Consider the following 22,788-nt stretch of genomic DNA (forward strand, 5'->3'; position numbering starts at 1 on the left):
TAATACAAACATATATAGGTAGTAGTTACACTATTATTGTATTTAGAAAAGAACTAAGTGCTGTTTTGGAATCAAGATCACCTCTCGGATTATTGTGTCCCATAGTGTGTCTCATGGTGTGTCCAACTAATATAATTTTGACACCTCATATTACTAGAAGATGTAACATTATTTTTAAAGAAAAAAAAAATTAAATAAAGTATGTTAGTATTATATTAGTTTGACATATTATAAAATAGAGTAATCTCACAATGGATCTTGATTTTTTTTTTGTATTATATATTCAAAGTATACTACGGATTTGCTTTTGTACAAGTCTTGTAGGAACTGTGGAATTGATTCTTGAAGCCGATATGTCATTTATATTTATATGGAAAGTCTTCATTACTGTAGTTATTTTTTTTTCTCGTATTGGGAAATGATTCTGTTTGATAATTGGATAAGTTATTACTATAATTTTGTATATGATGGGTTATATTTTAGTTATAATAATAAGCCTCCTATCAGTTTTAAAGAAAATATAAATTTGGTTGAAATAAGACCAAATTGTCTATTTCATTCTAGTACAAAAATACTGATTGCATATATTACATGCAATACGCCAGAGACGACTACATCCATAAGGTTAATCCTTTTACTTAATTATTAGGGGAAGTCATGTGCAAATTAAATATATATATATATATATATTTAGGACAATTTTTTTTTATAGAGGATTCACTTTAAGTTTTATCGGTAGGGCTCTTAGTGTTTCTCAACCCGTGAACAGTTTTTGGCACGACTTTTTTTTTATGACCGTGTATATTGTAGCTATTTAGAGCATCCTGCAAATTTTCAGAAAATTTCGAATAGTTTACCGTACCGAAAACTAGGTTCAAACATGTTGTTTTCCACGCGCATAAAAAAAATTAGTTACGCGTGCAACAACATGTTTGAACATAGTTTTCGATACTGTAAACTATTCGGAATTTTCTGAAAATTTGCAGTATGTTCTAAATAGCTACAATATACACGGTCATAAAAAAAGTCGCGCCGAAAACTGTTCACGGATTGTAAACACCGAGAGCCCTACTGGTAGGGCTTAAAGTGAAGCCCCTATAGGAGAATTACCCTATATATTTATAGAACAATTCTTTTATAAGGGCTTCACTTTAAGCCTTACCGGTAGGGCTTTCAGTATTTCTCGACCCGTGAACCGTTTTCGGCGCGATTTTTTTTATGACCTTGTATATTGTAGCTATTTAGAGCATCTTGCAAATTTTCAGAAAATTCCGAATAGTTTACAATACCGAAAAGTAGGTTCAAACATGTTGTTTTCCACGCGCATAAAAAAATGTTTGAACCTACTTTTCGGTACTGTAAACTATTCGGAATTTTCTGAAAATTTGCAGGAAGCTCTAAATAGCTACAATATATATGGTCATAAAAAAAATCGCGCCGAAAACTATTCACAGATTGTAAACACTGAGAATTCTATCGGTAGGACTTAAAGTGAAGGTCCTATAAAAAAATTCTCATATATATATTATAATATCACTAGCTTTGTGAGAAAGTGACACTTATATGATGTAATTGCATAGTTATAAACATAGTCTAACAGTAATACACATGTAATGATATGTTAATTATAGAGTACAAATTTGATCTTTTGGAAAAAAAAATATTAATTATATGCGTGAGAATTGATGGCTATAAAGTCTTTCAAATTTGAAGTATTTAAGTCCTGATATTTTATTTTTTTGGCAGCAATAATTTCTAACATTCATGTTATTTAGTCTTTATTTTAATAAATGAATAATAGTTTTGAGAAAATATGTACCAATTAAGTAATATTAGAGACTTTTATCAATGATAAATAAATAAATAAATAAATAAGAAACTTAAATGCTACTATTATTAAAAAAACAAGACTTTCATCACTAATTACGTTTTAAAAGTTACAGTCAAATTTTGGTTTTTTTGCCGACAAAATACCACCACAAAAGTATTGGTTATCCTAGTACATACTGCCTATCTCGATTGACACGGGCAATTGCAGTCAAAATAGAATGTATGGGAGACCTATTTCAAAAGATAGAGGTCAAAAGTTTAAGAAATAAAATAAATTAAAATTATACACTTAGGCCCAACGACAATATAGGCCATTAAAAATATATACAATTTCTTGGCACTATTTAATCATCATCATTACACATGTCTACAAGGTTGGTTCTTCACCATGATAAGTATATTTTATATTGTTTGCTCGGCACGCCGAATTCTCATCTCCTTTTAAGAAGGATTTTCTAAACATAATGAAAATTTGACTAGGCTTGGTGGTTCATTTTATTAATAAAACTTTTAAATATTATTTTTATGCAAAATTTACAAATAACAATTATCCCCGTAAGAAAAAAGAGTTTTAAAGGCAACACTATTAGGAGCAAGAGCTTGTCACCCCTAATATATATATTATTAATGTCGACAGGTAACTAGTCGCTGCTAATATAAAAAAAAAAAGTATTAAGGGTGTGCGTCGCCCCTATTAATGTGAAACTTTGACCGAAACCAAGCTGAGGAAATTAATTTTTCGAGTTTCATTATGGTGGAAATTATTGAAAAAATGCATTTTAATATTAAGGGTAACGCGTTACCCATAACAGTTTAATCTATCGCCCCTAATAATATTATATACCCGGATCCCATCGTATTCTCCCCCACATCTCTCTAAAACCCCTAAATCAAAAATTGAAAAACCTAGACCCCCTATTCCGATTCTCCGTGTCTCTCTCATATATTATCTTCCATTCTCTTCTCCTATTCTCTCTTCCTCACCTCCAATACCCCTTTATTCTTCTCATCACCTCCAATCTTCCTCACAGGTTATACCACCTTTACCACTACCACCACCACCATTTGCTATATATATTAGATTTTTTCATTTCTCTATATTTATTTATAAATGTATATTGACTTTGTTTGTCTAGAAATTGAAGGAGGGTTCTCTCTAGGTACCTCTCTTGGAGACACCTTTGAAATATTTGGGGCAGCTGATGATATGAATTTGTCACCCAAAATACCCCAAAAAGGATGAGGTAGAGCTTTTTTTATTTCATTTACAGCATAGCGACCTTTTTGGGGCAACACGTCTCTCCTAAAGCCCTTTAGGAACGACTTTTTAGGGCTTTAGGGGGGAGATGCCTCACATTGTAGTAGTGTGTGTTGAGGTAGCTTAGATGAATATTATTTCATAAATTAGATAAATATATAGAGGATGGATGAAGTCCTCATCAAGTCTATCTTAGCCATTCATTTCTTTTTTAGCTTTAATCTGACCATGTTTGTTTTAAAAAATTTAAGTTATTTTGCATATAAAGAAACACTACTACGAAAAATTCTTATTAGTGAGCCCTAAAAAGTTGTTAGGACTCGTGGGGCACATGTCCTCTATTTGAGAGCCTTAAAAACTTAGGTTTTTTAGGACTTCCATTGCGAGCCCTAAATGAATGTCTTAGAGCTCAAAACGAGCCTCAGGCCGCCCCACACCATTGATGGTCGAAGCTCACGCCTTAGCTTCAACGATAACAACGGCGGCGCCACCCCATCGGCAGTGGTTGAGGAATCAACCCTTGGGTTTTGAAGTAGAAGTCGAAGGGGACTCGAAAATGGTGGGGGTGAGACTTACCACCCACTATGGCGGTCGGAATAACGTCGAGAACCCTCGGGTTTCCACGATATCGGCGAGCACCTCCGGCGACATTTCAGACCAATCTCCATAGGGGTTTTGATCCCCTTGAGCTAACGAACTTGGCCATGCTACCCATCAGCCGAGACGACGTCGAAACCGCCGGAAAATTGCTTGTGAAGCCATGGCGGCGGCGGAGCTTCAAATATCCCGTCGAGGCAGAGTACGGTGAGTGGGGAGGCGAGGTTCTGCGGCTTTGGGTTTCAAGGGCTCGGGAACCCAGTGGTGTGGCGCGTGTCGCCGTCTGGTGGCCGGAGGTCTGCAATTCGGGTCTGGCAGATGCAACGCCAAGGTGAAGGAGAGAGAGGGTATCGGGAATAACAATAACAATAAAAGAGGCGTGCAATGCAGGGAATGTGAAGGATTTAGTCATATTCAATTTGAATGTGTCAACACACTAAAGAAAAATAAAAAGGTGATGGCAGCTACTTGGAGTGATCAGGATTCTGAAAGTAGTGATGAGGAAGATAACTTAAATCTTCCTTTAACCTCTGTCGTTTCTAGATTAACATTGAACTTGCACGATAATAAAAGGGTTATTTGTTTGAACAACACAATTTTGAAAGATAATTCTGAATGTGAATCCAGTGAGTCTAATCTAGACGAGGATTCCCTAAAAGAATCATACAAAGATATGTATGATCAATGGTTAAAGGTTTGTTCTGATAATCGCTTAATGGCAAGCAATAATAAATCCTTGTAGGAAAAGAATGTTGATCTTGTAAACACTATGAAGAATCTTGAAGGAAAACTTATTGCAAAAGATTGTGAAATTAAGAGATTATCAAATGAAATTAATCACATGGTTAAAAATGTTAAAATGCTTAATCCAAATTCCAGGATTTTGGATGATGTTATTGGTGCAGGACAAAAAGCTAGTAATTTTTCTGAATTAGGATCTGATGGTTTTAAATCAAAAGGCAAAACCATTTTTGTGAAATCTAGCATACATTCTGTTGCATCCGCTAACATCTCTGCAGGTACATCTTAGACGGTTGATTTGACAAAAAGCAAATCTGTTTCCACATCTGTTAAACAGACCAATTTTCTCAAAAGAACCAACACAGATTGGTTCATTCCAATATGTCATTTTTGTGGACTGAAAGGGCACATCCAGCCCAGATATTTTACTATGATGAATTTTTTCAAAAACAATTATTTAAATCATTATAGTAAAACAAAACATGTTGTAAGAAAACCTTCAAAAAGTGTTTGGGTTGAAAAAGCAAGAAAAAATTGTCTTGCTGCTTTCACTTGTCATAAATCTCGTGCCTCTAATTCTTAGTATTTTGATAGTGGATGTTCTAGACATATGACAGGTGATGCAAATATACTCACCAATTTCAAATCTATGAAATGTGGTGCAGTAACCTTTGGTGATGGAATGTTAGGTAATATTGTTGGAAAAGGCACTCTAAGTCTTGATGGATTACCAAAATTGAGAAATGTTTTACTTGTTGAAGGCCTTAAGGCTAATTTAATTAGTAGAAGTCAAATTTGTGATCAAGGCTTCACAGTAAATTTTTCTCGTGATGATTGCAATGTTATTGATCAAAATGGTGTTAGTGTATTGAAATGATATAGATCCATTGATAATTGCTATACTCTTTTCCCAACTCTCACATGTCACTCGGCTATATGTAATACCACTGACTTATGGCATGAGAAACTGGGTCATATAAATTTCAAAAGTTTAAAAAAGATTCACTACAACAAAATTGACATTTAATGACTCTATATAATGACTTACACTATTGGTGTAAGTCATTAAAAGTATTCAGTGATATTTAAAGTCATTAAAAGTTTTTGTTGATGACTAACTAGGTAAGTCATCAAAAGTGGTGGGAGACGTTATTCTTAAAAATATGATATAATTTTTTATTTTTTTTTAAATATAAGAAATTGGGCCGAATATAAATAAGGGAAGACGTGCCTAGCCTCTAACGTCTCCCTTGGGAAGACGTGCCATATCGGACGTCTCCCAAGGGGAGACGTTAGAGGCTAGGCACGTCTTCCCAGGGAGACGTTGAAGGCCTCCCCTACTATATTACTTAGCCCTTTTTCTTCTTCTTCCCCGAGAGCATACACACGAAACAGAGAGGCGGAGATGAGGCGTTTTCAGACGATTTTTTAGGTTCTCTTTGACGATTTTGGCCAATTTTAGGCCATAAAATTCCATTTGAGGTATGATTTTATCATTTATAAGTGTTGTATAATAGTTAGGATAATTTTTATGCTTATTTTATCTAAATATTAAGGGATTGATATTGAGATTTTAGGGTTTATGATAGTTGCGGTTTTGGGTGATTTTTGGCTCATCAAAGTGGATTTAAAGCATATTTGAGGTATGATTTCAAGATTAAACAATGTATTGTAGTGATAATGGTTGAAAAAATTGTTTTTGTGCTGATTTTTTTTTATAGTTTTTGTGGGTTTTATTAGAAATATTAGTTTAAAGTATGAAAAATATTTTTTATGTATATTTGAGATATTTCATTGTTTAATTTTAACATGTTACCACATTATTTACTATTTATAAATTTTTATTTACTATTTATTTAGAAAATTATATATTTTTAATTAATTTTTAATGTTTGTTAAGTATATATATGTAAATATGTTTTGCTAAAATGTATTAAATAACTTTGTCTAAAATAAAAAAAAATATTAATTTGACATACTAAATAATAATTCAGGTTAATATGTTTATAATTTTTTTTAATTTATATTATTATTTAATTAGAAAATTATATATATATTTGTAATCTTTATTAACATTTAAGTAGGTTATTTATATATAGTTATATTTTTTTATTGATTTACTAATCTTTTATTATTTAATTAATAACATAGTGCGCGCGTTGTCAAAGTAAAGTAAATTTGTTAGCAAGGACTATTAATTGCAAGAGGTAATTACATTATCTTATTTCTTGTTTTAGTATTATTAAACTTTTGTTAGAAGAGTTTGAATATCTTAAATATTCATCCATAGTGAAGTAGGTTCTGAGATTAAAATTGTGTGTTGCAGTGATAACAGAAGGTTGAGAATTGTGTGTTTTAGTGAAGTAGGTTATGGAAAATATGTTTATGTGCTGCGGAGCTATAAGGAAGAAACTTATTGTGTGTTGTTTGATTTGTTTGGTTTATTGTTCACAAATGATTATTTCACTATTATAGGGGAAATGCTGCTCGATTTTGTCTAAAATTATGTATTCTATTATTATATTTGTATTGTGTTATACTTATTTGATTAGATTGACAGATGTTTAGGTTACTAATATAAGGGAAATGCTGGCCAATTTTTCGTATGCTTATATAGTTTTATTGTTTAATTTTTCATATACATAGGAAAAGATATGGATAGACTTAGACGTTACTTGAAGAAAGAGATATGTATATATATAAATTTATAAAAATTTTACGGTTTATTTATTATTAAAGTAGATATAATCAAATAATAATAATTAAATAATATATTGTACTTTATATTTTTTGTAGCTGAACACTCCGCCATATACACCAGCACAGATTAATGAAATGCGACAACATCGGGCGGACGATATGGTGCCGATAGTTCAAAGTCATCGTCCCAAACAATAGGTTTTTATTGTTTATTTTTTCTATCTTACTATATGTCCAGCTAGCTACTGTAATATTTGTTAATTTTGTATGTTTAACAACAAATATTACAATTTTGTATATTTAGCTAGCAAAAACATATTAGATACACATTTCGGTTTTATTAATGAAAATTCAAAATTTAAATTTGCATATAATTTAGATTTTTTAATTAATATATTTAATTCTATTTAAAAAAATTAATATATTTAATTCTATTAATTAATATACTGAAAATAATTATTTAATTTAAAAAAAAATACAACAACTAATGATGACTCGTTATATGAGTCATTGAATGTCTACAAAGTCTCCCCATGGGAGACGTCATAGGTACCTACAACGTCTCCCCCATATAGCCATTAAATGTATATTTTGTTGTAGTGATTGCAAGTGCAGAGTTAGTTCGTGGGTTACCCAAATTGGGTAGAGAATCTACAGGTAAATGTGCACCTTGTCAGTTAGGGAAACAATTAAAAAACTCCCACACAGGTGTCACGGGAATCAATACTTTAAAAGTTCTTGAACTTTTGCATATGGATCTCATGCGTCCCATTCAAGTTGAAAGTATTAATGGAAAAATGTATATCTTTGTGTGTGTTGATGATTTTTCTCGTTTTACTTGGGTTGACTTCTTAAGGGAAAAATCATACACGTTTGATGCCTTCAAAAATCGGTGCATTAAATTAAGAGTTGAAAAAGATTGCAATATATGTAAGATTGTGAGAATTAGAAGTGATCATGGTAAAGAATTTGATAATACTATTTATGATGATTTCTGTAAATCTCTAGGGTTTTCCCATGAGTTCTCAGCTCCCAAGACTCCTGAACAAAATGGGGTTGTTGAGAGAAAAAATAGAACATTGCAGGAGATGGCCAGAGTAATGCTAAACAGTAAGAAACTCTCCAAAAGATTGTGGGCAGAAGCAATATTCACTGCTTGCTACACAATCAATCAAGTATTTCTTAAGCTAGGTACTTTCAAAACTCCCAACGAAATTTGAAAAGGTAAAAAGCCCAATGTAAGTTGTTTTTATGTTTTTGGATGTATGTGCTATATTCTTAGAGATCGTGAGAATATTGGAAAATTTGATTCAAAAAGTGATATAGGAGTGTTTCTTGGATATTCTATGAATAGTAGAGCTTATCGTGTCTATAACATGAGAACTCAAACTGTTATGGAATCATCCAATGTTGTTGTTGATGATTTAAGAGATTTTTCTGAATATTCCAATGAAGAAGAAATTGATAGGTTTATTGCTGAAACCTCTCAGACACAATCTCCTGCAGTGAGAATAGGTGATGTTGTGCCCTCTCATACCGAATATGTTGCAATAAAAGTTGAATCTGTTCCAACATCATCTGATCAATCAACAAAGGAAGGGCAAGAAATCATCACAGATTCAATACAAAGAGAACCTTTTGCCAGAATTAAAAAGAATCATCATTCAGATCTCATTCTTGGTGATATTGAAGAAAGCATTGTAACAAGAAAAATGTATGTGAATTTGGTTCAATTCGTTTGCTTTACATCCAGCTTTGAACCAAAAAATATGAAAGAAGCCTTGAATGATGAGTCATGGATAAAAGAAATGCAAGAAGAGTTGGAACAATTCACAAGAAATGAGGTATGGACTCTTGTTCCTAGACCAAATCATACAAATGTTATTGGTACCAAATGAATCTTCAAAAATAAAACCAATGAATTTGGTACAATAATAAGAAATAAAGCTAGGCTAGTTGCTAAGGGGTATACTCAAATTCAAGGAGTTGATTTCGATGAAACTTTTGCCCATGTCGCAAGACTTGAGTCAATAAGATTGATATTGATTGTTGCATGTGTTGTTGGATTCAAATTATTTCAAATGGATGTTAAATCTGCATTTTTAAATGGAATTTTGAATGAGGAAGCATTTGTTGAACAACCAAAAGGATTTGAAGATCCACATAATCCTAATCATGTTTTTCAACTTAAAAAAGCTCTCTATGGTCTAAAATAGGCTCCTAGAGCTTGGTATGAAAGATTCACTCAATTTCTTGTTTTGAATGGGTATAAAAGAGGAGGAGTCGATAAAACTCTTTTCATCAAAAATGTTGATTATGATATTGTTATTGCTCAAATCTATGTTGATGATATTGTTTTTGGCTCTACTTCTAACACTTTAGTGCAGGAATTTATCAAACAAATGACGGATGAGTTTGAAATGAGCATGGTAGGTAAGTTAACCTATTTTCTAGGTCTACAAGTCAAACATTTAGAAGATGGAACCTTCATTTCCCAAAGTAAATATGCAAAAAATTTGGTCAAGAAATTTGGGATGGAGTCTGCTAAACACGCCAAAACACCAATGGGAACCATAGTCAAACTAACCAGCAAGGATGAAAATGGTGTTAAAGTAGATCCAACTCTGTACAGAAGCATGATTGGAAGTCTTCTATATCCCACAGCCAGTCATCCTGATATAAGCTACAGTGTAGGGGTATGTGCTCGATATCAAGGGAATCCTATGGAATCACATGTGACAGCTGTAAAGCGAATCATTCGTTATGTAAATGGTACTTAGGAATATGGAATTTGGTACACAAAGGAAACAAACTCTAACCTTGTTTGTTTTAGTGATGCTGATTGGGCAGGCAATGAAGATGACCGAAAAAGTACAAGTGGTGGATATTTTTATCTGGGAAACAATCTGGTTTCTTGGCATAGCAAGAAACAAAATTCAATCTCCCTGTCAACTGCTGAGGCCGAGTACATAGCTACATGAAGCTGTTGTACGCAATTATTGTGGATGAAACAAATGATGACAGATTATGAGTTTGATCTTAAAACCTTTACTATTTCTGTGATAACACTAGTGCTATTAATATCTCAAAAAATCCTGTTCAACACTCTCGCACTAAACACATTGACGTTCGCCATCATTTTATTAGGGAACTCATTGAAAATAAAAGTTTGATCTTAGAATATATTGAGACTGACAAACAGATTGTAGATGTTTTTACAAAAGCCCTTGATACAGTCAGGTTTGATTCCCTCAGGAAATCCTTGGGGCTTTGTCACAATTAATTTTTTTTGTGCTGTAACTTATCTCTGTGCTTGAAAAAGTTGTGTGATGTCTTTTTATCCTTGCTCACCGAAAAAGTCTCAATCATTATGTCAAAATATATTTTTTACTTCAGGTTAAAAATTATAATTAATATATTTCATGCTCATTTTTTTAATATAAAACTCAAAACATATAGTCCCTCCAATTAATATTCTTTCAAATCAATCTGTGTTTTTTGTGTATGAGCATTTGATCCTTGAAAAATATTTCAAGCTCCATCTTAGAATAGAGCTACCTACACTGTTGTGTAAATTGCTAACTTTGAGTAAGTTGGAACTATGTCACTACAAGAAAAATAGGCTTCAACGAGGACAAATTTCGTCAGTGAAGGGTGCTTCTTTCGTCAGTAGTAGCTATCAATGGCGACATGTCGTTAGTGATTGGTCGTTGGTGATACCTCGTCGGTGAAAGTCAATATCAATGACGACTTTACAAGTCGTTGGTAAAAAAAAGTATCACTGACGACAATATCGTTGGTGATAATTTAACCTTTTTTTTTTAATGCTTTTAACTATTAATGATGACTTAGTCGTCATTGATAATATTATCAATGACGACTATGTCGTTGGCGATAATTTAACCTTTTTTTTTTTTAATGCTTTTAACTATTAATGACGACTTAGTCGTCATTGATAATATTATCAATGACGACTATGTCGTTAGTGTTATTTATTTATTTATTTATTTTTAAATTATTAATTAATATAAAAATAATTAATTATTTTATTTTTTTATAACTAATTAATATAAAAAATAATTTAATTAAAAATAAAACATATAACAAACTAAAAATGTTCATATTAAATTTTAAAAAGTCATACATGGAAATATAAAATACTAAAGTGTTCATAAAACATAAATAAATACATAATCAATAGTCCATAAAACGTATATAAAAATACTAAAAGAAATTTGTAGTAGCATCGTCATCGTCATCATCACTAGCATTTCTCGGAATTTGTTGTTGAGGAACATTTGGCATCTGTGGGTAGTAGGGCAGCACCTGCGAACTTGGCATCATCGGCGATGTTTGCTGCCCATGTGGTGTAGGCATCATTGGCGATGTTTGCTGGCCATGTGATGTAGGCATCATCGATGATGTTTGCTGCCCTTGTGGTATCGGCATCATCTGAAAAGTATGCGGCATCTGAGACATTTGTTGTGTCGGCATCATTTGTGGCGTCCGTGACTGAGAAACTTGAGACGTCTGAGGCGATTGTGTCATCATCTGCATCATTACTTGTGAACTGTTTGGCGACTGTGACATCATCTGGAAGAATGACTGGAACATATGATATTGTTGAAATTTAATCATGTGTTCAGGGGTTAAAGATGCAGACGAATGAATAGGAGGTTGTTGTAGTAGTTGCTGAAAGGAAAGAGGAGTCTGTTGCGATTGCTGATGCTGAAAACCCATTGGCTGAAAAGATGGACCAGATCCATCTCTAGGCATATGAGAATGAGATGGTCGTGGATGCGTTGGTTGCGTTGGAGCTGCATTATTCATCTCAAGATCCATTTCAGCACGTTCCTCAGGAGACAGTTTTTGAGACAATATCTGAACTTGTCTTTGCAATTGAGCTACTGTCTGCTGTAAGTCGGGCTGGTTAGTAGTTGTTGGTTGTGTACGCCGTTTTGATGATTGTCCTTTCAATTTGCGACCCACTCCTCGGTTATGGCCACGCCTCTCTCCAAGAGTCTCATGGAGTATCTCAATCTCAGAAACTTCTGTAGAGTCAGAAGTACTAGATCGGCTGTCATAAGTATTCTTCATCCGTTCCTATTTTAAGAATAAGTCAGAAAGTAAAATCAAATTATAATTATTTGAATATATTTAAAAGTAATTAATTTATATAATCTTACCCATTCATTTTTGGCATAGTCGTTGACAAAGGTGTTTGTGCATTTCTTTGTATGACAATCCTTCCAATTCTCAATGTAACCCTTGCTTTGCTGATAAATATAAATTGTAAGAAAATTATAATTAAATTAAACTTCATTAAATATATATTATATATACATTAACTTACATTTTCATGAAGGGTTTCAGCCATTGTTATCGACCCTTGTGTTGAAGAGTATTTCATCTTCTGCCGATTGAGAGAATTTTGCTTAGAACGAGCAATAAACTGAGGAGATGTGAACAACTGACATATTAGTCGCCATTGTTCTTCATTGAGTTCATTGGGGGGGTTTTTGACAGCGTTTTCGAAGTCTTATGGTTTTGTGTAATATTCCTTGAAATGTGCCAGCCTAATATTCTTTCTCGTCTTGTATTTTTCGGCCATCTCAGCTAATGCTATTAATGTTGCATTGTCGTCAATCTGATAATAATACTGCATTTGACAAAAAAAATATGTTAATAACATACTAATAATAACATTTATTAATTTATATATAAATTTTTAAAAATTTACTCGAAGTTTGGTTAAGATAAGGTGTTCGTATTGCTCCGGAACATTTGCCCAACTCTCAAAATGTCCAGGAACATGCAATGTAATCTCCCTCCCTACCAAACGAGGGAAAGCTTTACTCTCCAACCCTACTATTCTGTTGGAGGTGTTATCCACTAATAATGGCAACGGGGCCCCAGCTTTTTTTCTTCTATCTTCCAAATTTGCTAAAACATTCCTCCCGCGACCTTTCTTCGATTCACTACCTATATTGTCATCGAAAATATATAAATAAGTGTATTTAAGTTAATAAATGAAACACTTTACTTAAAAAAAAAAAAAAAAAATACCAGAAGACTCGCACGAAGCAGGTTCCCTAGTAGGATCTAGCCGGTCATCACCACCACCATCTCCACCATGATAACTAGCAACATCTGCAGACATTTTATACTAAAAAAGAATAATAAAATCATATGAGCCCTTATTTTAAAAAAATAACAACAATTCCTTATCCTAGCAATATCTACCCTTAATTTAGTCAACTTAGATAAAATAATAGTAATAATACAATATTCGTTCATCGAATCAAAATAAAATAAGAACAATTAGTATTAAATGTACTAAATACAAATAGTCATCAATACAAATAGTACTAAATACATTAATCACAATCATCATCACTAATCAAAAGTAAATTTGTTGGGGACGAATCTTGAATTTCATCTTCAAGATGATCAACTAGCAAGTCATCATCCACATCTTTTACAATGTCTTCATCTTCGTCGTCTCTAATATTATCAACATCTAGCACCATCTCGGAACTTTGAGAGACATCTAAAATCCTTGGTGGTTGATTAGTTCGTTGCACAATCAATTCCCCCAAATCCACAAACAATGTAAAATTAGATGAGTTTGTGTCATGTACAACATCAACATCATTAGTCTCATCAGAAGCATCAATATTTTCCCAAATTTGGCGATGATGCACATTATGAACAACTCTCCAGTTTCGACCTCTAACAAGATCATCCACAAAAAAAACTTGCTTAGCTTGATTAGCAAGAATGTACGGGTCATCTTTGTACCATATACCACTAACATTTATGCTAGTGATATTATTTTCAGTAATTAATTTCTTCTTTCTCGGATCTGCATTGAACCATTTACACCGAAATAATACTACCGAATAGGCACCACTAAAAGTCAAATGCAATATTTCTTCAAGCTCCCCATAATAGTCAAAACCTTCTATCCCTACAGCAGACACCCCACTGTTTTGAGTATTGCGATCTTTGTCTCGACTGTTTACAACAAATCGTACCCCATTAACTATACATGCCGGATATGAATACACAACGAAATCAGACCCAGATGCTAAAGCTAGCAATTCATCACTATGTTCTAATGACCCGAGCTTATACAAATTGAAAATCTGAAGAAAAAAAAAACAATCAGGATTTGAGAGCTTATACAAAAAATGCTGGAGGATAAATCCTCTCCATTTTGCATAAAATTTGAATGAGGTCTCCTTGTGCCTTCTCCATGTCTTTTACATTCAATGTCCTAGAACATAAAATTCTGAAAACATTACACAATTCTATTATGGTGGTTGATATTTCCTTCGATAAAAACTTGCCAATACAAACAGGAAGTAGCCGTTGCATGATAACATGACAGTCATGGGATTTCAATCCAACAATATTGTTGTCAGTTACTTTCTTCTTCAAGTTCGAACAAAACCCATCTGGCAATTTAACTCCTTTCAAAAATCTACAAAATAATTGCTTATCTTCAGCAGTCAACACATAAGGGGCATGGGGTTTTAGCAACCTTTTGTGAGCATCTTCGTAAATCCATAAGGATTGACGAACTCCCATATTTTTCAAATCTTGTCTTGCATTGGTGGTGTCTTTAGACTTGTCATTATCCAAGAGGGTGCCAAGGATACTATCACAAACATTCTTCTCCACATGCATAACGTCTATGTTGTGTTTCAGCTCATTGGTACTCCAATACTCTAGTTCATAAAAGATGCTTTTTTTCCTCCAATTACTTTTAGTCTCACCTCTTTTTCGTTTCCCCGGAGCTCGTTCTGATATAGCATTCACTTGTTCTAATATCTCTAAACAAGTAAATCGTCTTGGAGGAAGCCTCTTTTCAACTTTTCCATCAAATTCACGGTCCTTTCTCATACGATGATTGGATGGCAAGAAACGTCTATGGCCAACGTAAGAGGTCTTACCAATCACTCGAATAGAACTAGTATCCTCATTGCATGTAGGACAAGCTTTATATCCTTGGCCACTCCATCCAGACAAGCTACTGCGAGCGGGAAAATCATTAATTGTCCAAAGAAGAGCTGCACGCATCTTGAACATTGAATTGCTTGTCGCATCTCTTGTCTCAATCCCGTTAGTCCACAATTCCTTCAGCTCGTCCACCAAAGGCCTCAAGAATACGTCCATGTTTTTACCAGGTGATTTAGGTCCGGGAATAAGGAGAGTCAACAAGAAATTGTTATCCTTCATACACATCCATGGTGGCAAATTATAATTCGCCAAAACTACAGGCCACATACTATACGATAAGCTCATGTTGCCAAAAGGATTAAATCCATCGGCAGCCAAGCCTAAGCGCACATTCCGTGGATCTCTTGCAAAGTCCGGATGTCTGCTATCAAAGTTTTTCCACGGGGCAGAATCAACAGGATGACGCATAACACCATTTTCTTTCACACGCCCAGTACGATGCCATACCATCTCTTTGGCGGTAATTCTTGAACTGTATAATTTTTTCAATCTTGGAGTTAATGGAAAGTAACGCATCACCTTATGCGCTATCTTTTTTCCACTTGTGTTCTCATTAATCCATCTACTGGTCCCACATACCAGGCAAAAATCTTTCGATGCATGGTCATTGTAAAATAAACAACAATTGTTCTTGCACACATGAATTGATTCATACCCTAGGCCTAATTTACTTAGTTTCTTCTTCGCCTCATAGAATGTTGGAGGGATTTTGTTTTCCTTCGGAAATGCAAACTTCAACAATTTCAACAATTCATCAAAGATATAATTTGGTATTTTTCCCAAATTTTTTAAGTGCATCAACTTTGCTACAAAGTTGAGGGAGGATATCCAATCGCAACCGGGGTACAACTCTGCCTCGATCTCCTCAAACATCTCATCATAATATTGACCCCTCTGAATTCCATCGTCGGTTGCTCTTCCATCGTCATTTATAGGAGGAAAGAAATCTTCAATGACATCAACCATCTCATCGGCATCGGCATTGTTAGCCTCGATTGGTTCATCTGGCTCCCCATGGTAAGTCCACCTCTCATAACTGCTTTCAAAACCCTTGGTAAAAATATGTGCCTCCACAGTATCTAAAGGATGCAGTCTGGTATTCTTGCATCTAACACAAGGACAGAAAATTCTTCCGTCACAATCTTTGTGTTTAGACGCGAGTGCCATAAAGACTTGGAGACCTTCCCAGTAAGCAGGATCCTTACGATTTCTCATGGTCTCCCAAGTCTTATCGATTGTCATCTACCAAAAATTTAAAATAAATTAATATTAATCAAATTGGTTTGTGAGGTACAAATTTTATGATTAATGTACAAGTTGAACAAAATGTGTTTTATGTTATTTTATGATTTTTTTTAACTTTTATTTTAAATATTATTTAGATAATTCTAAAAGAAACATTCAAATAATTAAACTTATAATATATTTATTGATTTTAAAAAATAATATTAATCTTTTTTTAGCACAAAATTTTATTATGTTAAAATTAAATATTAAATCATTTAAATTATTATTTATGATTTATTAAATTAATTGTCTAATTATTTATTTTTATTAAATATTATTTTTTATAGAAAATATGAAATAATATTTTCTTACTTAAATTACTAATTCTGAAATTAATTTTATCAAAATTTTTAAATTGTTAATTATTTAAATAATAATCCTTTTTAAAATTAAACTTTTCAATAAAAAGATGGAAATTCAATTATAGGGGACTCGAAAAAAATTACTTTTCACAATTTTATCCCATTCCCTTTCAAAGAAAAAAAAAATCATATCCCATTAATATTATGGACAATCACACTGGAATAATATATAACTGGACTAAAAATATATATAAGAGGGTCTAATTACAGTTGTGGTTTTGATTGTGAAATAATTACCAGCAGTCTCTTATTTGACAAGCAGAAGCCTTTACTTTTTTTGCAACTCCTCTGCTGTTAATGAGCCAACTCCTGTAACAATGATCGAATATAAGCCAGAATTACAAGTCACCAATAGAGTAAAAACTAGCAGCATTTCCTTTATTAAGGGAGAAAGAAGAAGTTTAAGGTCCAAATTGGAAATTTGATTACCAAACTAGTAAACTACAATACACAGCAGTAGGCATCTGGGTTATATATATAAGCATGAGGCATCTGGGTCTACACATTTATATATTATATATTATATATGCTGAGAACCACCAAAGATCAGAGGCAAAAATATATACCGGAGCTCTCTTTGGAGGAGCGACTGTGGGGGGTTCGCGGTGGTCGGAGACGAGCGGCTAGTGGAGGAGCGACTGTGGGGGTTTCGCGGTGGTCGGAGATGAGCGCCGAGTGGAGGAGTGACTGTGAGGGGTTCACAGTGGTTGGAGAGGAGCGGCGAGGGTCCGATGGAGCGATGGAGAGGAGCGGCTACTGTTTCGTTGAGGAGAGAGGCGAGAGTGAGGCAAAGAGGGAGGAGACGGCAGAGGGAGGGGACAGGAGGGGAGGGGACGGCGTTCGACGGGAGGGGAGGAGAGAGCTTCGATCTGAAAAAAAAACTGAGAAAATGGGTTAAGGGGAAATGGGGGCTCGGGGTTGAAGAAGATGTTTTTAATGATTTTCACCAACGACTATCAATGAGGACAAAGTCGTTGGTGATTGGACATCACTGACGACGTGGCAGAGTATTACTGACGACAAAGTCGTTGGCAATACTTTTTAGAGGGAAAAAGCCCGCCACTTTAACGGTTCATTTTCAAAAACAGTAGAAAACATCAATGAGGACAATGTCGTCATTGATAAATTTATCAATGACGACATTGTCCTCATTGTTGTAATTTTCGTTGGTGATATTTTATTTAACCAAAAGAAAGAGGTATTACTGACGACAGTGAAATGTCGTTGGTGATACTATGACTTTTACTAACAACATTTTGCCGTCAGTAATAGTGTCGTTAGTGATATTAGTTATTCTTGTAGTGTGTAACTAATAATTATGTAGAAGATACTCTACCACTGTTAAATACAACATTCAGTGTAGTGTGAAAGCGTCTAATTTGGGTACTCATTGTGGTTATTTTTGCTTCTCTAACATCCCCTCAAGTTGGTTCGATGGTAAGTGGCTCTTTTTGGCTCACTATCCCTAAATTACAACAAGGGCTCTTTTTGGCTCTCTTTTTGGACCGGTTTCATATTTGGATTGTGTCTTCTTGTTAGAGTTTTCTTTGGCTCATGATACCAATGTGGAAAGTGGTCTAGAAGTAGAATGCGGTGCATGGTAAAATGCTTGTGGTTCCATTTCAAAACCAATTAGTGATGACTAAAGTAACTCATTCTCTTACAAATTGTTTAAAATATCTCATTTTGCTTAATTGATGTTGTTTTTAGTTGACAAAAAACGCTATCAACAATAATTATAACTATAACAATTTCTTTCATAGAAAATAATTTACGAGTAAATATTATATTTAAAATAATTAGAATTGACTTAGGCAAAAATTAATCACTAATTTTTAATATATTTTACATCATGATATAAACAAATATAGGTTTTTACAACATAATTAGCCAACTAAAATAAAACAAAATACAAGAGAACCAATAGTAAATTTGAGAAAAGTACGTCTCATGCATGAAGTTACAACATTCAAGGGACAGAAAGATTAAATGAAGAAAAAAAAACGTATTGATGACACTAATAGTGCTCAATAATCTTTAACATGACTCAAGTCTCGTATTAATATTTAATTACACCAATCACTACCAAAGTGGTATTAGACACCTTATTCTTTCTAATATATATTTGAACTTAATCATGCACAAGAACTACCAAACCATGCCTAGCATTTACGACTGATGAAGTTTTTGCCGTCGTGCAAACATTTTAGTATCCTAAGAACTAAGCGAATTGTGAACCACGCCCCCCAAAGCAGAAATATCCCACACCAAACCAAAACAAATAGGAATAAAGAGCCACAGTATTTATAAATATGAGCGGGATTCACCATTGTCATGGCTAAGAAGAAAGAGAGACCCACAAATGCCAAGGTGACACACAAGACCAAATTAAAGAGCCCGATGCAGACCTTATTCTTGATAGGTACTCCCACCATAATCAGAAGTAGGATACTGACTGAAGTCAGGAATGCCATGCTGTTGAGCCATAAGAATAAAAAATACCTGCCGTGGTCCATATGTGCTAGTACCGAGGTTCCCGCTAAACATGTACGATTTTGGCAATCAAAACGATTTCCAATGCCATTGGTTGTGTTGTACGTTTGTTGCCAGACTCCGCCTGGAGGGTTAATTGTGGTCTGAAATGTCATTGACACGATCAAGGTGGCCACCACCATGATTGATCCTTCTACATCTTTCGGCCTTTTACTCTTTAAGCGCTTAAGAATCAGATGGAAGCACCGGCTTATAAATGATTTTTTGGGCAACTTCACACCCAACATATGTTGGATTTTGACTGTGTTGAAATCTGTTGCTCGAACATCAACGAGGTCAGAGACTTTATGACCTTCGTTGTTCACGCTGTCTTTTTCCAACCCATTGATCGAAAGCAAGTACTCTACAGTCTGGATAATATATGCACAAGTATAGATTTATATCTCACAGAAAGATTATAAAAATTATTAATTAATAATGAGATTAAAAGATTGTACCTCAGATTGCTCCAGCGTGACTGCTAAATGCAAAACAGTGTTCCCAGTTTCATGCTCTTTGGCGTTGAGGAACATGGCGTTGTCAGAGTCACGACCCGAGGCTTCCACCAACAGTCTCAGAGCCTCCAAGTGGTTATACCGAACGCATAAATGTAGAGCCGTTTCTCCACTGGGAAGCTCCTCAAAAACCGACTTACTTTGGGCATCAACCAGAAGTTGAATCACATCCACGCGACCTCTCATGGCAGCATAGTGGAGAGGGATTCTTCCATGTTGGTCTTTAACAAAGCAAACATCTTTATTTGCACGCAACAAGGCTCGGGCTATCTCCATGTGCCCCTCGGCGGCAGCCAAGTGAAGAGGTGAGCGTCTTAAGGAGTCCAGCTCCGAAGCAAGCTGCGGCTTCAGCTTCAGAAGCTCTACAGTGAAATCGAGGTGGTTGAGCGCAGCTGATATGTGTAAAGGCGATTCAGTGAAAGTGGTGAGTGAAACTCTAGTCAAGATCAAGGGATCATTTTTTATCAAGGCATTCAAGGTCGCTACGGATCCTTCCTTTGAGGCCTCAAATAAAAGTATTGACCCTGTGATTCTATTAGTGTCATCTCTATCAGTCCTGCTCGATTCCCTTGTAAATAGAATACGTAGATTAATTAGATAATGTGAAATAAGCAAGAAATATGGGATTAGAAGACAGACTTTTGCCGGTTGGAATTATTATACTGCTTCGAATAATCATTCCTATAATTAAAAGTTTACAATATAAACACATTCAAAAGATCCTTCTTGACATAAGACAAAGCAAAAACATATATATATATATATATATATATGCTTACCTCAATGCTACCAAATCCTTGCCTTCAAGATTGTTCATAATTATAACTCAATATATAAACTGCAATAATAATAGTAAAATTTACGAAAAGAAGAATTTATAAAATTGTATAAATTTAAAATATAATATAGCGAGAGAATTATCTTGAAGAACACTCACTTCTGTGCCGGTGTGGATCTGAAACATGTGCACTCATTTAGGAATCTATAGCTTATATACCTTTATAAACATGTGCACTCTTTCCTTCTTTTTAATTAACTTTCTTTCACCAGCTTAATTAATTATTGGAAGAGAGAGAGAGAGTAAAAAAGAGGAAGCCGTTGTCTTTTTCTTTTCAATGCTATCATTCAAAACAATATAACTTTTAATTATTGTAATATAATTAGTGTACTTTAAGACCCTACAAACTAAAGTAATATTATCTGGTTCGGAAGATTTCCACCACAGGTACCATTATTACATCGAACGTAATATTTAGTGACGTAACTCAAAAAATGCTTAGTGACGTCACTCATACTTTTTGTTTGGTAGAAAAGATAATTGATAGATGATCAAGGAGTGAGAAAACTTTTTGTTTGGTAGGAAAGATATACTTAGAGAGAGAGAGAGTACAAGTAGATGATATTTAATATTTTTAGGTGTATTCGATCCGATCTAATTATTCATTGGATGTTGAATTTTTACAATCGATCCAATCCAATTAACTTGTCTCAACCGATCTGATCTAATCCAATTATCTATTGGATTTAATCGGTTTTATCCATTGGATGTGTCCTATTGGTTATGTAATTTGATGGGATTAGATCCATTCAATATTTTTGAACATTTATTTAGCTTAATTTGTTTAAATAATGCATAATATTATAAATAGAAAGACTAATTTGTTCAATATAATACAACCATATAAATACTATATGAATTCTGAGCATAATTCTAAATAAATAAATATATTTTTAAAATACATATATATGCAATTAGATTGCTTTGATTTTATTAGATTTTTGCATATATAATCCAACAACTGATGCGATCCAATTTGAATATTCAAAATCTGAACTGATCCAATCATAATTAGATATTCAATTTTTGGCGGTCTATTGTAATTGGATCGATCAGTTCTAATTGAATTGGATGACTTTTGCACACTCCTAAGTAGAAGGGGAAGGAATATTTAATTTACGAAAAAAAGAATATTTAACATTTTGAATTTCATATATAATTTTTATATATTTTCTCAGTTTTTGTTCTTTTTTATTTGAAAAAAATATCACAATTTGAATTAATTTCTTTTAAACTCTTCTCTCAAATTGTTTTTCTCGAGTCTCATACATGCAAAAATATAATTGAACTAATTACCACAAATTATAAAAATAAAACATGTTTAAATAAAGGGTTTTTACTGGCGAAAATACTCAATGTTTTCATGTTGTTCCACTTTTACACTCAATCTTTATTTTTCGCGGTGAATATACCCAAACCCACATGAACTGTGTCTCCGTCACTACTTAACCCCTAACAGCGTTAAAAACGCTTACGTGGCCAATTGCGTGTACAAACTCATACACATCATTTAGCCCAGGTAAGTTTTTAATTATTGATTGAAAAAAAAAGCTTTAAATCCTTAAATACCATATGCACGAGAGATCGCCATTGTAGAAGAAGAAGAGAGAAGAGATGAAAGGGGAAGACCCAAGTGTGTCTTGGGGCGAATCAATAAACCGAGGTGGAGCCAAAATGAGGTCGTCGAGATCTAGGGCACAAGGTGTATTTCAAGCTTGTCGTAAGCATTGTGATTGTGGGGCAGAAACAGTGGAGAAGACATCATGGACCGATGATAATCCAGGGAGATGGTTCAAATCTTGCTATAGGATGAAAGTGAGCCAGTTAAAATTTTTTGTCTTCTTTTTCCTTTATATATTATTAGCTTGGAAATAAATTAATTCAAGAAAACTATTTCTGAACAGTGGAATGGGGGTTGTAACTATTTCCAATGGATTGATCCCCCTATGTGTGAAAGGTCAAAGATGGTGATACTTGGTTTGCTAAGAAGAGTACGTGAGTTTGATGGTGATCTGGGCAGATATTATGAATATGAAGATAGATATGAGTCTTGCTTTGAACCTAGTGTGGAGCCTTTTCAATGTCGAAATTGTGGCTATATGA

General features: G+C 33.9%; 2 protein-coding genes across 2 annotated transcripts; both read right to left on the reverse strand.

The window, feature by feature from the left end:
• Positions 1-11,350: 11,350 nt before the first annotated feature.
• On the reverse strand, positions 11,351-12,438 carry LOC133830708 (uncharacterized). The gene is made up of 2 exons (XM_062260750.1): positions 12,313-12,438; positions 11,351-12,229 (listed from the first exon to the last, which is right to left on the reverse strand). The coding sequence occupies exon 2, from the start codon at positions 12,221-12,223 to the stop codon at positions 11,351-11,353; it is 873 nt and encodes a 290-aa protein (XP_062116734.1). The 5' UTR covers positions 12,224-12,229; positions 12,313-12,438.
• A 6,272-nt stretch (positions 12,439-18,710) lies between these two features.
• LOC133829703 (ankyrin repeat-containing protein BDA1-like) lies at positions 18,711-20,876 on the reverse strand. The gene is made up of 4 exons (XM_062259471.1): positions 20,785-20,876; positions 20,627-20,685; positions 19,791-20,415; positions 18,711-19,703 (listed from the first exon to the last, which is right to left on the reverse strand). Exons 2-4 carry the CDS (start codon positions 20,662-20,664, stop codon positions 18,963-18,965), a joined length of 1,404 nt encoding a protein of 467 aa, XP_062115455.1. The 5' UTR covers positions 20,665-20,685; positions 20,785-20,876; the 3' UTR covers positions 18,711-18,962.
• Positions 20,877-22,788: the final 1,912 nt, after the last annotated feature.

Source organism: Humulus lupulus, chromosome 4, assembly GCF_963169125.1.
Source record: "Humulus lupulus chromosome 4, drHumLupu1.1, whole genome shotgun sequence".
Taxonomy (NCBI): Eukaryota; Viridiplantae; Streptophyta; class Magnoliopsida; order Rosales; family Cannabaceae; genus Humulus; species Humulus lupulus.

Bases quoted from the DNA above. Each gene is read 5' to 3' on its own strand.
- LOC133830708 (XM_062260750.1), bottom strand. From the start codon at position 12,223: ATGAAGAATACTTATGACAGCCGATCTAGTACTTCTGACTCTACAGAA.
- LOC133829703 (XM_062259471.1), bottom strand. From the start codon at position 20,664: ATGAACAATCTTGAAGGCAAGGATTTGGTAGCATTGAG. The intron at 20,416-20,626 runs GTAAGCATATAT...TCTATTTACAAG, and splicing joins AAGGATTTGGTAGCATTGAG to GGAATCGAGCAGGACTGATA. The intron at 19,704-19,790 runs GTACAATCTTTT...TATATTATCCAG, and splicing joins TCACGCTGGAGCAATCTGAG to ACTGTAGAGTACTTGCTTTC.